A 13,284-nucleotide genomic window follows, 5' to 3' on the forward strand; every position below is an offset into this window, starting at 1 on the left:
TCTGGAGGAAAACAATCTGGATTGCCAACACATGTAGAGTCGTGTTGGTCACTCACCATACAGTGACTATCTGATTTACTATGCTCCATTGGCCAAGCTGCCATTTTATATCCAGCCTTTCCAACTATGGTCTGTAAATCAGTTGGAAAATCCACATGTGGCACAAATGAGGTGTGTAGCCTGCAGGCAAATGAAGTTTAAAAGACAAAGATTGATACCAAGCTTTATATTATTCACAGAGAAGTGTATGTGTCTAATAGAAATACATCAACCAAATTAGATGAAAAAAACAACAAAAGTCATAAAGTTTAGTCAGCATATATTTCTCTAAGAAGATGCATTTTATTTTCACGTTTTTATTAGTAATTGTCATGCACCAAGTCATATTCTTTGTATGTGCAAACATAACGTGGCAATAAAGAGTTTCTGATTCTGATTAATCATTTCAGCAGATAGCTCACGCTGTCTTACTTTAACCCTAACCCTATTTGACATCATGTCACTACTCCCCCTCTGCTGCTTATCTCCGTCTCACAGCGCTGTGATAAAGTCGTTGGCCTTTCTTTTCCGACACTCTGCTGCAACGTGCTGACTGATACGTCTTTCTAATCTATTTCTTGTGATTGCATCGTTTTTATATCCCGTCCAATTAATGAGAAAAGTAACAAAGTACATATCATGCAGTTCAGGTACTTGAACATGAGTTTTTACAAAGATCACTTTGATTTTTAAAAGGAAGGGAATCAAATAGATCAAAGATAATCAAAAGTATCAAAATGATGGACGCGCAGCTTATTTCTGGTTCTGCACACAGATGAAACGTCGGGTTGGAAATAAGCTGAATATTAGGCCCGTCGTGTCACAGCGACCCTGCACAGCCTGGGCTAATAATTCAGTGTGTCATGAGACACGGGTGCCCTCTGGATCACTGATGCTGATAAAATGGATACACCAAGATTCATGTTCCACATAGTTACACTGCACAGTGCTTTATTCTCTGTAAAATCCTTAAAACGGTAAACATCTTTACATGAAAGTACACTTCAGACACATTTTAAAAAGGCAGATGAATGCACATATGTAGTTTTACAGAAGAAAAATAAAGTAAGAATATAAACAACATTGTGTGTTTGGAGAGGCTTTCAAGAGTCTCTCCAGGTTTTAACCTGTGCGTGCGACAGAACCGCAGGGGTCAAAGTGCGTTGCAGAAGTCTGAGCTGCATCTGGGACACCGTCTTGAGTAATGCAGTCTTATAGAGATCACAACTGTGACAACAGGAGACAGGAATTCTCACAGAGGCTAAATAATCAGAATTATTTTTAAAACTTGATGTGCAATACAGGGCGTCGTATCGTGCAGGTGGTATTTTAAATTACTCTCTCCAGACTGACGAAGCACTGGCCAAAAATCTGCTTCCTGAACTTCCGCCATAAGCCAGCAGAGCACATTTCATGGAGCAAAGTCTCCTCACCTGTTTGGTAATGTGCCCGTTAGTCTTTAGACAACAAGTGCAGACCGTCTTCATTCACCGGTCTGCACCTCTTGTGTTGTGGTGAAACTTCTTCATGAGTAGCTTCCTGTTTCATATTAGCCTCCTCACTCTGGGATTTGAGTTTGAGCTCTTCTCTCTCACTCACAAGGCTCTTATCGACTTTTCCCCTTCAGGACTTGAGTCCAAAACGGGCCATCATCTGCTCATACACAGTCCATGCCATGGCAGCGATCATGGTCCTCCTCAGTGCCCGTGGAACTGCCGCTCTGAAGAACCCCTGGAGTCCGTGTTCCTGAGAGCGAGAGAGGACGAGACGGAAGAACAAGGACAGTTAAAAACAGTCTGTTCAAACGGATTTGCCCAAAAGCAAAAAGAGGAGGCAGACAGTTACCATATAGATGTATCTGATCGCCTCGGCCGTCCTCAGCTGTGGATTCACTTGGACGTGTGTTTTGACCACATCAGCAGGTTGGGTGATCAGGGAGGCCACGATCCCCGACAGGACGCCACAGCTGAAGTTAGCCAGGGGGGCGGAAGCAGATGTGCTGATTTCTTAAAGGACGATAGACGGTGGGTATTTAATTCAAATTAAAATAAATAGCCCAAGCAAGACTAACAGTTACTGTTTTTTGTATCCTTAATTTGGGATTTTTTTTTTAAAACAATGACATGCTGCAGGTTGTTGCTGAATGACCTCGGGGTATGCGCTTACCTTTTGGCAGCGAGGCCTTGGTCTGGCTGTAGACCATGACGTAGATTCCAGAGAAAGGAACATCTCTGAGCAGAGTGGCCATCAAGCCAGAGAACAGAGCGGCAGGACCTTCAGTCCGACACACGCTGCGCAGAGCGCCGGTCACACTGCCATAACTGTACCGGCCGCACTGAAACACAGTTTGTTTAGTTCAGTATGCACTCAACACACTCGTCTCAACACAGACAACACACAAAACGGAAAAGCACACTGTGCAGCTCGTTTGTCTGGTTTACACTCTTTATACTGAGTCAGACAATAATACCTGAACATTGCATGCTGATATAGTGCACGGAAACAAATTAGTTAGCTAAAAAGCAACAGATAAACATTTTAAATAGCTGGCTAAAAGTCAATGAGCCATAAGTAATGGATAAATGGACAAAACGTTAAACTTCTGACACTCCAAGTGGTAGCTAGGACGAATGCAAACTTGACCAAAGCAACCTAAACACTGACAGCACAATTGTATGACAAAAATACTGCAACAATATCCACTTTTATATGATTCATAGTGTGAAATAACATCCGGTTTGAAATTGGTTCGAATGAACACATTTGGAACATGACTGGTGGTGTTGATGATGAGTACATCAAAGAAAAAAGGTGGGAACCACTGGTCATGTTATCGGGACGGCACTGTCTGTCTGTGCTTACTTCAAAGCGCGTCTTGATGACAGTGACCGGCAGCATGAAGACCCCTGCCACCGTCCGGGCCCCGCCTCCCAGCAGCACGGCCTCCATGGCCCCTGGGCTGCCGTCCTGGAAGAAGTGCTGCTTCAGAGAGTAGTAGGTGCTGAAGTAGATCCCCACTCCCGGGATGGTCCGAGCAAAGGACTGGAGGAGCAGCAGATGGATGAGAGGGCAGAGTCAGGAGAGGGGACTTTTTTTTTAACACACTGAGAAGACTTTCAACGGGACGAGGGGGGGGGGGGGGGAGTAAAGACAGAATAAAGATGTCCTAACCGGTGAAACTCCTTTCCACAGTCCCAGCAGCCTCTCTGTCCGCACCACGCTCCGGAGCACCGTCATCATCCCCACTCTGCCAGAGCTGAAAGAGGAATGCTCAGATGAGCTGATCGATGGGGACATAATGAATGCTGCCTTCATGCACGGGGCCTCACGCTGCATGTGTGATAACAAGGATTAGCCGAGGTCAAACGTACTATTGTGTTAGTCCAGTCAACACGGCAGGTTTTTTTGGGAGGTCGTAAAGGAAACAACACATGTGATGCAACGGTGCGTTTGTGTGCGCGGACTCACCCGGGCTGCATGCTGCTCTGCAGAGTCTGCAGACGGGTCTTGATCAGGTCTAGAGGCTGGAAGAGCAGCGTGGAGCAGGTCCCACTGACGGAGCCACACATGAAGGCTTTGATGGCCGGGTGGGCCTGAGGAATAAAAAGAAACATTTGATTCATACGCAGCTTTATTAATCGCGTGCTACAGATAATGAAGCTTGATTTGTGACACAAAGCAAAGTTATTTTCAAATCAAATCACACAGGTTAACCCACCTTTTTGACTGTATTTTCACAGCGTACACTGTGCCAGTAAAATAAACTGTCCACCCTCGCTGTATTATTCAGCTGTGATGTAACACGGTTTGCCTCCCTAAATGTAATAATCCAGGAACTTGTCACGTTCACTAGAATCTAGTTAAAGTGAAAAAGGCGGGTAGAATAGGTCATAAGTATGTCAGACTGGTGTCATCTGTCAGACAGGATGCCCCTGACCTAAAATCAGGCGCGACTACAAGAATGATCCTTCTGCTTAAAACCCCAAAAGGTTATGATAATCAGATAAACAAAAGTGTAAACAATTTAAAAAGCTTTGGAAGACTCACCAGTGACAGTTCCATAGTTTCTTTCCACACGCAAAATCTCTCGTCTTCCTTTGCCAATCTGTCGCTCTGCTGCTGTCCACTCTGAAGTGTCTGCACACCTGGAAAAAAAGAGGAAACAATGAGATGTCGTCGTTCAGTTCTCCATACTGAGACACTCACACAGGTGCATGTGCCCTGCTGTCTGAAGATATCACACACACACACAGTAGGCTAAATATACAGATCACATGACCGACAATGTGCTTCCTATTTGCGACCACCGGACAGACAACACACAACTACTTATCGACTAACCGAAGATCGTGCTACATATTAGGATGGATCTGGTGCATGATTTAACGCAACGTGTGTGTGTGTGTGTGTGAGAGAGCTGCATCTATCTAAGGTCTACAAAGTCTGATAACGCCACCTTTTTTCTTTTCTGAGCAATGTCTCCAAATCACACACGCAGTTTTGGTTATAATTGAATTTGACCCCATGTAGTCCATTAACGGCCAAATAACACCAATATCATCTGACCATGCATTCATAGGGTGCATGCAGCTCAACCGTTTCAACAGACAGAACCAGTCTGCAGTATTTTCTTGCTCAACACATGATTATTAACAGACCTATGGGGCTAATGGTATGTTACACTGTGTGATAGCTACATGCAGGGCCAGAATTATCTATTTATACGAAACAGTCTAGAAATACTTCAGGTGTGTTCTTCTGTAACTTACCCTCCTTCAATGTGGCAATTTTCGAAAGTGTTCAATGAACATAAACGACACGGTGACGAAAAGACTAGAGGGTTCTTTGACAGAGCGCCTCCTGTGTGATTAAAACACGTCTTCTTCTTCCTCTGAAAGGACAGCGCGCGGGTCCGCACCTTACCAGTTAGTGTCACAGTCAAGTTCTCTCTCCGCCGAGGAGTTTGAAAATTAACACCGACGAATTTAAATGTCAGCGAAAATCCTCCCGCACACCTGAACTCTACTCCTCACTAAAGCTCTGTGCTGCGACATTAAAACACGACTTTGTTTCTGACCGTCTTCTTGAAAACTCAAACCGGCCGGTTCCTGCTCCATGACGCGGCATATCATAACGGTGACAAAGCCCCGCCCATCTTGGAGGGGCTGGCTTCTGATTGGTTAAACAGTGGGCCGTTGTGTCACTATTAAAGGGGCACCGCATAATACTTAGTACCTGAGATTAAAAAAAAAATGTGAGAAGAGTCTTTTATCCTTTATTATAAAAATATATATATCATGAAAACACTGCTGCTTGGTAGAGACTTTATGCAGTTGAGATCAACAAAGACTATTTCTGAACGTACATTCAGTCAAGAAGAACTCAGTCTTTACTCCAGTAAAAGTATCCACCACCACAAATTGCTCTTTTACAAGTAAAAGTCGGCATTTTAGTGAAGTAAAAGTACAGAAGCGTTATCGGCAAATAAGTAAAAGTACCGAATGAGTCCTTATAAAGCGTTGTACAATTATTATAGCATTGCATCACTTGTATTCATGCTTCAATGAGTTTGTTTTGCAAGTGAAACAATATTAAGTTTCCCTTTTTTAATATTGATGTATAACTGGAGTAAAAAAAAGTACATTATCCCGTGAAGTGGAAAATAGAAACACTTAAGTACCTTATAGTCCTGTGCTTAAGTAAATGTACCGAGTCACTTTTCACCACTAGCTATAAAGAAAATGTTTGTCTATATCTGACACCTTTGTCACAAATGTAAATCTAGAAACAGAAACTACCAACAAACAAAACGTATTATGAAGTCGTGGTTGGTCATGTCTTATAGAACAAACGTGCGTCATATGAAAAACGTTCTCACCCAAATGTCTCACGCAGTCCTCGTTTACTATATTTTACTCACTTAAACCGGTTCTGACTCGCTGTGCTCAGACTGTGTCCTAATGTGTCTTCTGGAGAACCCCCTACTGCCCTCTGCTGGTGAAAATACATTTCATAAACAACAACTTCAGTCTCAGAGGAGTCAAGTTTTGGACTTCAAACCTGACTTTACTAAACACGTAATCCCCAAAGTATTGACTTGAAAACATCAGTACGAGCCAACGATAAAGACACAGGTAGACAACATGTAGCGGTTTAGAAAGCCTCTTTAATTGCAATGATGCCAACATGATTTTCCATTCCAGAGGTGCAGACAGACAAACATTACAAAAGAACTGAGGAGATGCAGTTTTCTTTTTTTGGATTTTCTTTGATTTTTTTAAGTGCGAAAGCGCGATCGTTTTTTGTGTTTTTTTATTTATTTATCTGTGAGCTGTTATTCTCAACACATTCCTCTCACTTCCCAGCAGTGTGAGCCGAAAGCAGCCCCGAGCACAGCCTGTGAGGGGTCTCTAGCAGAGCTAGCATCTCAGATCAAACCGCTCATCCTATACTTCTGCTCAATACTTTGACCACATGTTGACTCATGTCTACATGAAGCCCCGTCAGCCAGAGTACAGTGTACATTGGTTACAGTGATGAAGTACTTCCCCCTCAGCCAGCTGTGCTCTGAGAATACAGTGTGTGCTGTGAGTAATAGACTACCCCGTCACCCCATTTAAACTTGTTGAACATAAACAAAAACACTGATAGTGATAATAAATGTAAAAAACAAGAATCAATGCATGTCCAGGAAAAAAAACCAAAAAAGCCAACAAAACCCCGCCCAGTAGAATTCAGCTGCATTAAGGCCTTAGTGTGTGTTGGCAGTCTGTGCGCTTACTGACTGAAAACACGCACTGCCAAGCCAAAACTTCCAAGCTTCTCCGCCAATGTGTCAGTGAAAAAAAAACACAGAAATGCAGTGGTTTATAATGTCTAGGCTTAAGTGTTTCTTTTGTTTGTTTTCTCAACTCAGTGCAAAATTAAGAAATTTCCGCACAGTCACAATCAAATGCCTTCAGTATGCGTTAATGAGTCCCCAATTGTGTCACTTGGAATCCGCCTTCAATTTCATTTCCGCAAGAAACGTGTGTGTATAACATTATTAAGCCCAAAAAAGCGTAGTCACGAGTACTAACTGCAGCTAAATTGATAGGATACATTTCCGCGTATAAACCTTCATTATAAACTGAAGCGCGAGCATAATAAACATGAAGCACTTCCATTCTTAACCATTATCATTGAAAAAAACTTCGGCATAAAATACAATTCTATAGATTGAGATATTACTTTGGTCCCCTTCCAGTAATCTGTCTTCATCTACGTTACTTCTTTCTTTGTTTTCTCTTTCTTCAATTAGAAAAATAGATCCCAAATCAGGACTAATATATTTGTAATGTTTCCTAACAAAAATATTAGATTTTTCCCAGAGAACGAAAAAATGAAGCAAACAAAACTAATTTGGCTCCCCCCCCAAAAAAAAAACCTTGTCAGCATGGCGATTGTCCGAGTTTACTGGCTTCTGTATGTGTGAAGGTGTGTTAAGAATGCATAGATTGTCAATGGTAAAGAGATCAGACTGTCACAGGGCTGAACTTGGAGGAGCGGGTCGAATCCCTGTCTCTAAGTCTGACTCGTGTGTTCCTGCCCGCTCAGTAGGTACAGTAATGTGTGCTCCTAAGTGTGTTTGGATCGGCCTATTCGTGATGCGGTTCTAAGGAGTCGAGTGGCACTGTGGCGGTTCATTCAGGCTTGGGCTCGGGGGTCTCAGGCTTGGCCTCGCTGTCCTCGTCGCTTTCGATGCCCGCGCGGGTAACGGTGCGGCGCACGGTGAAGGGGAAGTCGCCGCGCCTAAAAAGATATAATGGGAAAGAAAGAAGAGATTAAAACTACACTTTTTTGTGAGACACATTTGAAGACGTTGGTGTGATGGAAAGTTCACTGCATTAAAACTCAATTTGATCATCACGCTTGAAATAATGTGCTGGCACTTTAAAGGGCACCGTCTTGCATTTAGCTTCTTGTATATAGTTCTTTCAGTCTACTAGGATTAATGATACATTCACCAACGTCAACAGATCTGTGTAGAATGGATAATAATGAAAGGACCCTTTTCCCACCTGAGCTTGTTCTTGAGGGTGGAGACCTCGCGGTTCATGACGTCAGCCGACTCGGAGGCGTCCTCCAGCTCCCTCTGCAGCTTCCTCCGGTTGGCGTTGGCTCTCTGGGCCTCTTCCTCAGCCTCCTCCAGCTGACGCTTCAGCTGCTTCATACGAGAGTTCGACTTGTCCACCTGCAATTTGGACACAGATGGCGTTAGACGTACAGAAGAGTACCGATGTCCGTTCTCCCGGATGTGGGCTACGACCGTTATCATCTCGACAGCGGTGACGGAGAACCTCTGACCTGGTCTTTGTACTGCTCCGTGTTGCGTCTCTCGTCGTCCACCTGCAGGATGACTTCCTTCAGTTTCTTCTCGGTGCGTCTCACGAGCTTGGTGGCACCCTGTCTCTCCCTGAGTCAAGAGCACAGCATTGGTCAGACTAACGTCACATAATGTGGGCTGGTGTAACCTGGTGGCGGAGGAACTATTTAGACCTCGACTTGTGTCAAAAAAAAGATTTAAGTCCTGCAATGAAGTAATACCATAAAAATGCACTTCAAGTATGAAGGATAAATGTACTCCTAATGCAGAGACGATCTATGACGGTGGGGTTGGGTCGGGTGCATGGACCTGCTTGTAGGTTTAATATCATTGGGTTATATTACCGAGAGAGTAAAAGTTAACTTAATGCTTCATCCACACACTCTTAGCACATCGCTATTGCCAGATGACAACTTTCTTCATCTTAACATATTTTCTGTAACCGGGTGGAATTAACAAGCTAGCTAGCTAAGTAGCGGGGAGCAGGCTAGTTAGCTAGCTCATTCCACCATGCTTTAATGCTACAGTGGTTACAGAAAATGAACAACGGGCTGGGTCTAAGACTCCCTCCTCCTCACTCTCTGCCGCTACACCCAGTTTGTAATACTACAGATATATAAATACTGCAATACTTTCATCAGTGGGCCGTAGGCTCAGTCACCAATGTGTTACCGCTTTAAGTGATAGTGACTCAACAGACAAATGAGATGTCCACTTTAAAGTGCTTTGTTGGACATTAATAGAATTTGAGACTTTTCGGGGCATTGAGGAACATTTTCTTTGTATCATTAGGTGTAAATATAATGCAGAATAAAAGCCTTGGCTGAGGCTCCCACCTGGTCTCCATGTCCAGCTGTTCCTCTAGCGCAGCGATCTTTGACTCCAGGGCAGCCATATTGGCCTTGTACTTGGACTTGACCGTTCCCTCCAGCTCCTGCAGCTTCAGCTTCAGCTCCTTGTTCTGACGCTCCAGCTGGCACCGAGCCCCCTCCACACGCTGACAAGTACTGCGCTCCGCTGTCAGCTCCACGTTCATCTGGTCAGACTAAAAAACAAAAAAGGACAAAAGCAGTTGGACAGGGTCTGTTCTCTAAGCCTGGGGGTTTGATCGATTTAATAACTTAAAATAAAACTATTTTCACACCACAAATGGAAAAGTGTTTCTTCTGGAATGACCCTATAATGAGCTGCTGAATATTCGTGTCCACAAACCTGCAGCACTGCTTTCTTCAGCCTGTCGTTGGTCAGCTCAGTGTTGCACTGCTCCTCCTCCAGCTCTTCCTCCAGCTGAGCAATGCGAGCCTCCATCCGTCTCCTGTCCTCTACAGCCTGAGCACTGAGAGGTAGATCCGAGAAAGGTGGGAAAACGGTCAACAACAGGTGATGCACACAACAGACAGTTGGGCTTTTATTTTACTTGAGGGATGCCTTACTTCTTGCTGGCCTGGTTGTTAATCTCATCCTGCAGTTCGTCTCTCTCCTGCTGGGCCTGTCTCTTTACTCGCTCTGCAGCCGCCAACTCCTGCACAGGGGTGAACGAGGAAAGAGCAAAAACATTCAGTGTGCAACAGAGGCCAGGGAGTAGAATAGAGTCAGAGAGGAGCGCGTGCCCACCTCCTGCATCTGGATCATCTCAGCCTCCATGCCCTTCAGCTTCTTCTCCGTCTCCTTGCTTGAAGCGAGGATCTCCTCTCTGGACATGCGAGTGTCCTCCAGCTCCCGGATAAGATCCTTCATCTGGGCCTGCGGAGTCAAGGGGAGTCAGTCAAACCGAGTCAGAGGAAGCTGTTTTTTTTTTTTTGTCGTGTTGAAGACATTTCAACAATCGACTCACTTGGATTTTCTTCAGCTGTTTCAGGGCCTCGTCGCGGTTCTTGTTGGCATTGTCGATGCCCGCCTCCAGCTCCTTCAGGTCCAGCTCCAGCTTCTTGCGCCCGGCCACGGCTGCGGAGCGCTGCTTCCTCTCGTCCTCCAGCTCCATCTCCATCTCCCGCACCTGAGGGATGCCAGTTTGAGTTCAGCTACTTCCCAATACACAAAACCAAGACACTGCACCTGCACGCTTACACCCTCTAAGCTGTAACCACATTTAATGTAAATGATTTGAAGTCATCATTGAGTTCAAATTAGTTAATTGCATCCATTTAAATTGTGTCTAATGTACAAGATCTACTGCAGCAGCTATTTAAAAAGCACCACTGTGTTAGAAATGTACTAATTTAGCTCTGAATATGGCAACAGCACGTGCACTTTCATGTCATGCTCATTTTCAAACGATTGTCATGGTGGAAAAACAGGCTCTGACTGCTTCCATTCAAATGTTAAGCACATTTTAAGTGTATTTTTGAAATGTCGCCAAAATGTGAATTAGCCGCATTTCCATCAACTGATTACGAACAAATAAACTCGGCTACAGCGTAGTTTGGTCGGAAGTTGGCGCTATAGTCTACGCATGTCTGTAGTATGCCAGTAAACAGAGTAGAAGAAGAAGAAGTAGAGGTCGCGATCAGAAAACAAGACAACTTGGCCGATCGAACTCATCTACGATCTTTAATTTATTAAACGTTCTTTTGCGCGTTATAGCAATACCAGAGAAGACGCAGAAACAGCTGATCAGCCATGTGATTATGTTTGCTACGTTCGTATTTATTAAGCAAAGCCCTTTCAATAACTCATTTCAATAATCAAGGCAAAAAACACCTCAAACTAGCGTAAAAACTTGTTTGCACAATTGAGGAAGTTGTTGAATGTTGCCGTTTCAATGAAGCTCGTCTAACACGATACTTAAAAATGAGCATAAAAATACTTGACCGTAAACGTAGCTTACGCTTTTTGTTTCTAAAGAACATCTGTCAAGAAGTTTGAAGGAACTGCACGAGTACACATGGTATTTCTGTCTGTAACCAAACTACTGTAGGACACTATATACAGATTGTTCACCAGTCTAGAACCAGCTTCCCACAGGAAGCAGAAAACAGTTACCATACAAACAAGATTTGGTCTTCAGTCTTCATCCCTTTCATACCTGTTTGACCAGCGCCCTCTTCTTCTCCTCGCCCATCTCGTCCCGTCCCGACAGGTCTCTCTCATACTGGGCCTTCATGGCCTGCATGTTGACCTCCAGGCGCAGCTTGGCGTCCTCGGTGCCCTGCAGCTCGTCCTCCAGCTCCTCCAGCTGAGTCCTCATCTCCTCCAGCTGCTGGTCCATCACACGCTTGGCCTTCTCCAGCTCGTGGACCTGCAGGAAAAAAAAAAAAAAAAAAGGATTTTGTGACGCGGACACTACGGGTACAAAGAATCCTCTGAAAACACATTTTCGACACTCACGCTCTTGCCGACGTCGTCCTTAGAGGACACCAGGTCTTCCATCTCGGCCCGGAGCAGTTTGTTGTTGCGGTCCACTTCATCCTTGATGTCCATCATAGAGTCCAGCTCGCGGGTCAAAGCCAGTGCCCGGGTCTCCTTTTCGCGGGCCTCGGCTTCAGCCTTGTCACGCTCCTCTGCATAGCGGGCAGAAATGTTCTTCTCCTCCGCCAGCATCTGGAAAAAGTTGGGATGACGCGTGTCAAATCTTTAGAAGTCCATGAATAAAGTGTTACACACATGCTTTACACACACACACACACACACATCTTACCTGGTCAAACTTCTTCTGCTTCTTCTCCAGGTTGGAGACGATCTGCCGGAGGTGGTCCTGGTCTACCAGCAGGTCGTCCAGCTCCTGCTGGACACGAGTCTTGGTTTTGTCCAACTTCTCGAAGGCGGAACATTTCTCCTCCATGCGCTGGTTCAGACCCTCCAAGTCCCTCTGAAGCCTCTTCTTCCCCTCCTCGGTGGTCTCCAGGCAACCCGCGTCCTGCTCGACCCTCTTCTTCATTTCGAGAAGCTGTACGGAAAGAGGCAGTGTGTCACTCGATCAGTCAATGCTGCAAGGCCTCATAAAATATCCCCAATGGAGGCAGCAATACTCAAAATGAAGTTTGAGCTGTGTGCGTCTCAGGTTTTTTTCTTACCTGAGCCTGAACGGTTTGCAGCTGCTTCTCCACATTCCTCTTGGCCTCCTCTTCCTCCTCCAGCTGTTCTCTCAGGTTGTTCTGCTCGTCCTCCAGCTGGCGCAGACGTGTGCTGTGGGACAGCTTCTGGCGAGTCTCTTCCTGGAGCAGTTCCTGTTGTGAACATGGGCATGTGACGCAAATTAGACGCAGCAGATCATTTAGATTTTTGTGATGTCAACGATTTTAATATCTTAAAATGTGAGCAATTTACCTGATCAATCATACGACACATTCTTAGAAATAATTATATTAAAGTCCCCCTCCACTCAAAAATGTATTTTTCTTTGTTGTTTGAGCTTCGCTGTGCAGAATGATGAATGTGCAGTTTGACACGAGAACATTTTCAAATTCATCTGCCGAAGGGGTAAAAGTTGCACCTTAAATATGATTCTCAGACATTATACACATTAGCAGGATTTTGGAGGGTCGTGGTCCATTATGAAACCTACTGTTACACTTTGTCTTAAATGCTCTTGAAAAGCTGCAGCGATGCGTTCTCTGACGACACTTGATCAAGGCAGGGTCCAGTAGCCCCAAACATATGGAAATTTGGCCAAAGCATGCGGAGGAAGGGAACGTTTTGGACCACGGTAGTGTTGTCGCTGAACATACAGGCGGGTAGAAACAGCGGGTGCGTCGGTGCGTACCTGAATATCCTGCAGCTGGGACTCCACAACAGAGCAGTCTTTCGTTGCCTTGATGGATTTGCCCTCCACGTCGCACAGCACGGTGCTGACGCTCTCCAGTTCGGCCTGTGGACAAAAGGCAACGAGTGAACCAGTGAACAGAAACAACACATCACCTAATCAGTGTTCCATCTGTCTG

General features: G+C 44.9%; 2 protein-coding genes across 5 annotated transcripts in view; both read right to left on the reverse strand.

Annotated features, from left to right (window-relative positions):
- Nucleotides 1-957: 957 nt before the first annotated feature.
- On the reverse strand, nt 958-5,964 carry LOC142940870 (mitochondrial glycine transporter A-like). 2 transcript variants are annotated; one of them, XM_076083107.1, is made up of 8 exons: nt 5,918-5,964; nt 4,087-4,184; nt 3,508-3,632; nt 3,211-3,295; nt 2,902-3,081; nt 2,206-2,374; nt 1,885-2,045; nt 958-1,785 (listed from the first exon to the last, which is right to left on the reverse strand). In XM_076083107.1, the coding sequence occupies exons 2-8, from the start codon at nt 4,099-4,101 to the stop codon at nt 1,663-1,665; spliced, it is 858 nt and encodes a 285-aa protein (XP_075939222.1). In that variant the 5' UTR covers nt 4,102-4,184; nt 5,918-5,964; the 3' UTR covers nt 958-1,662. The 2 variants fall into 2 exon arrangements, with proteins under 2 accessions (XP_075939222.1, XP_075939221.1); XM_076083106.1 differs by lacking the exon at nt 5,918-5,964 and adding an exon at nt 4,809-5,158.
- Nucleotides 5,965-6,185: 221 nt separating this feature from the next.
- Nucleotides 6,186-13,284, reverse strand: part of LOC142940771 (myosin-9-like) — a 31,791-nt gene continuing 24,692 nt past the window's right edge. For all 3 annotated transcript variants that reach the window (XM_076083100.1, XM_076083098.1, XM_076083099.1), the window contains 13 exons: nt 13,107-13,211; nt 12,418-12,570; nt 12,042-12,290; nt 11,732-11,944; nt 11,430-11,642; nt 10,239-10,400; nt 10,019-10,147; nt 9,838-9,926; nt 9,617-9,740; nt 9,241-9,449; nt 8,386-8,494; nt 8,100-8,272; nt 6,186-7,830 (listed from right to left, as the gene is read on the reverse strand). In XM_076083100.1, the coding sequence (XP_075939215.1) occupies nt 7,722-7,830; nt 8,100-8,272; nt 8,386-8,494; nt 9,241-9,449; nt 9,617-9,740; nt 9,838-9,926; nt 10,019-10,147; nt 10,239-10,400; nt 11,430-11,642; nt 11,732-11,944; nt 12,042-12,290; nt 12,418-12,570; nt 13,107-13,211 (2,037 nt within the window). In that variant the 3' untranslated portion in view covers nt 6,186-7,721. The remainder of the gene's footprint in view (nt 7,831-8,099; nt 8,273-8,385; nt 8,495-9,240; nt 9,450-9,616; nt 9,741-9,837; nt 9,927-10,018; nt 10,148-10,238; nt 10,401-11,429; nt 11,643-11,731; nt 11,945-12,041; nt 12,291-12,417; nt 12,571-13,106; nt 13,212-13,284) is intronic.

This window comes from Anarhichas minor, unplaced genomic scaffold, assembly GCF_050575085.1.
Source record: "Anarhichas minor isolate MPS153535 unplaced genomic scaffold, ASM5057508v1 ptg000007l, whole genome shotgun sequence".
NCBI classification, from domain to species: domain Eukaryota; kingdom Metazoa; phylum Chordata; class Actinopteri; order Perciformes; family Anarhichadidae; genus Anarhichas; species Anarhichas minor.

What these genes read in the sequence shown, in the direction of transcription:
- LOC142940870 (XM_076083107.1), bottom strand. An exon ending in TGTGGAAAGGAGTTTCACCG is followed by an intron (nt 3,082 to 3,210) that starts GTTAGGACATCT and finishes CTGCTCCTCCAG; the next exon opens with TCCTTTGCTCGGACCATCCC. An exon ending in CGATCAGATACATCTATATG is followed by an intron (nt 1,786 to 1,884) that starts GTAACTGTCTGC and finishes TCTCGCTCTCAG; the next exon opens with GAACACGGACTCCAGGGGTT.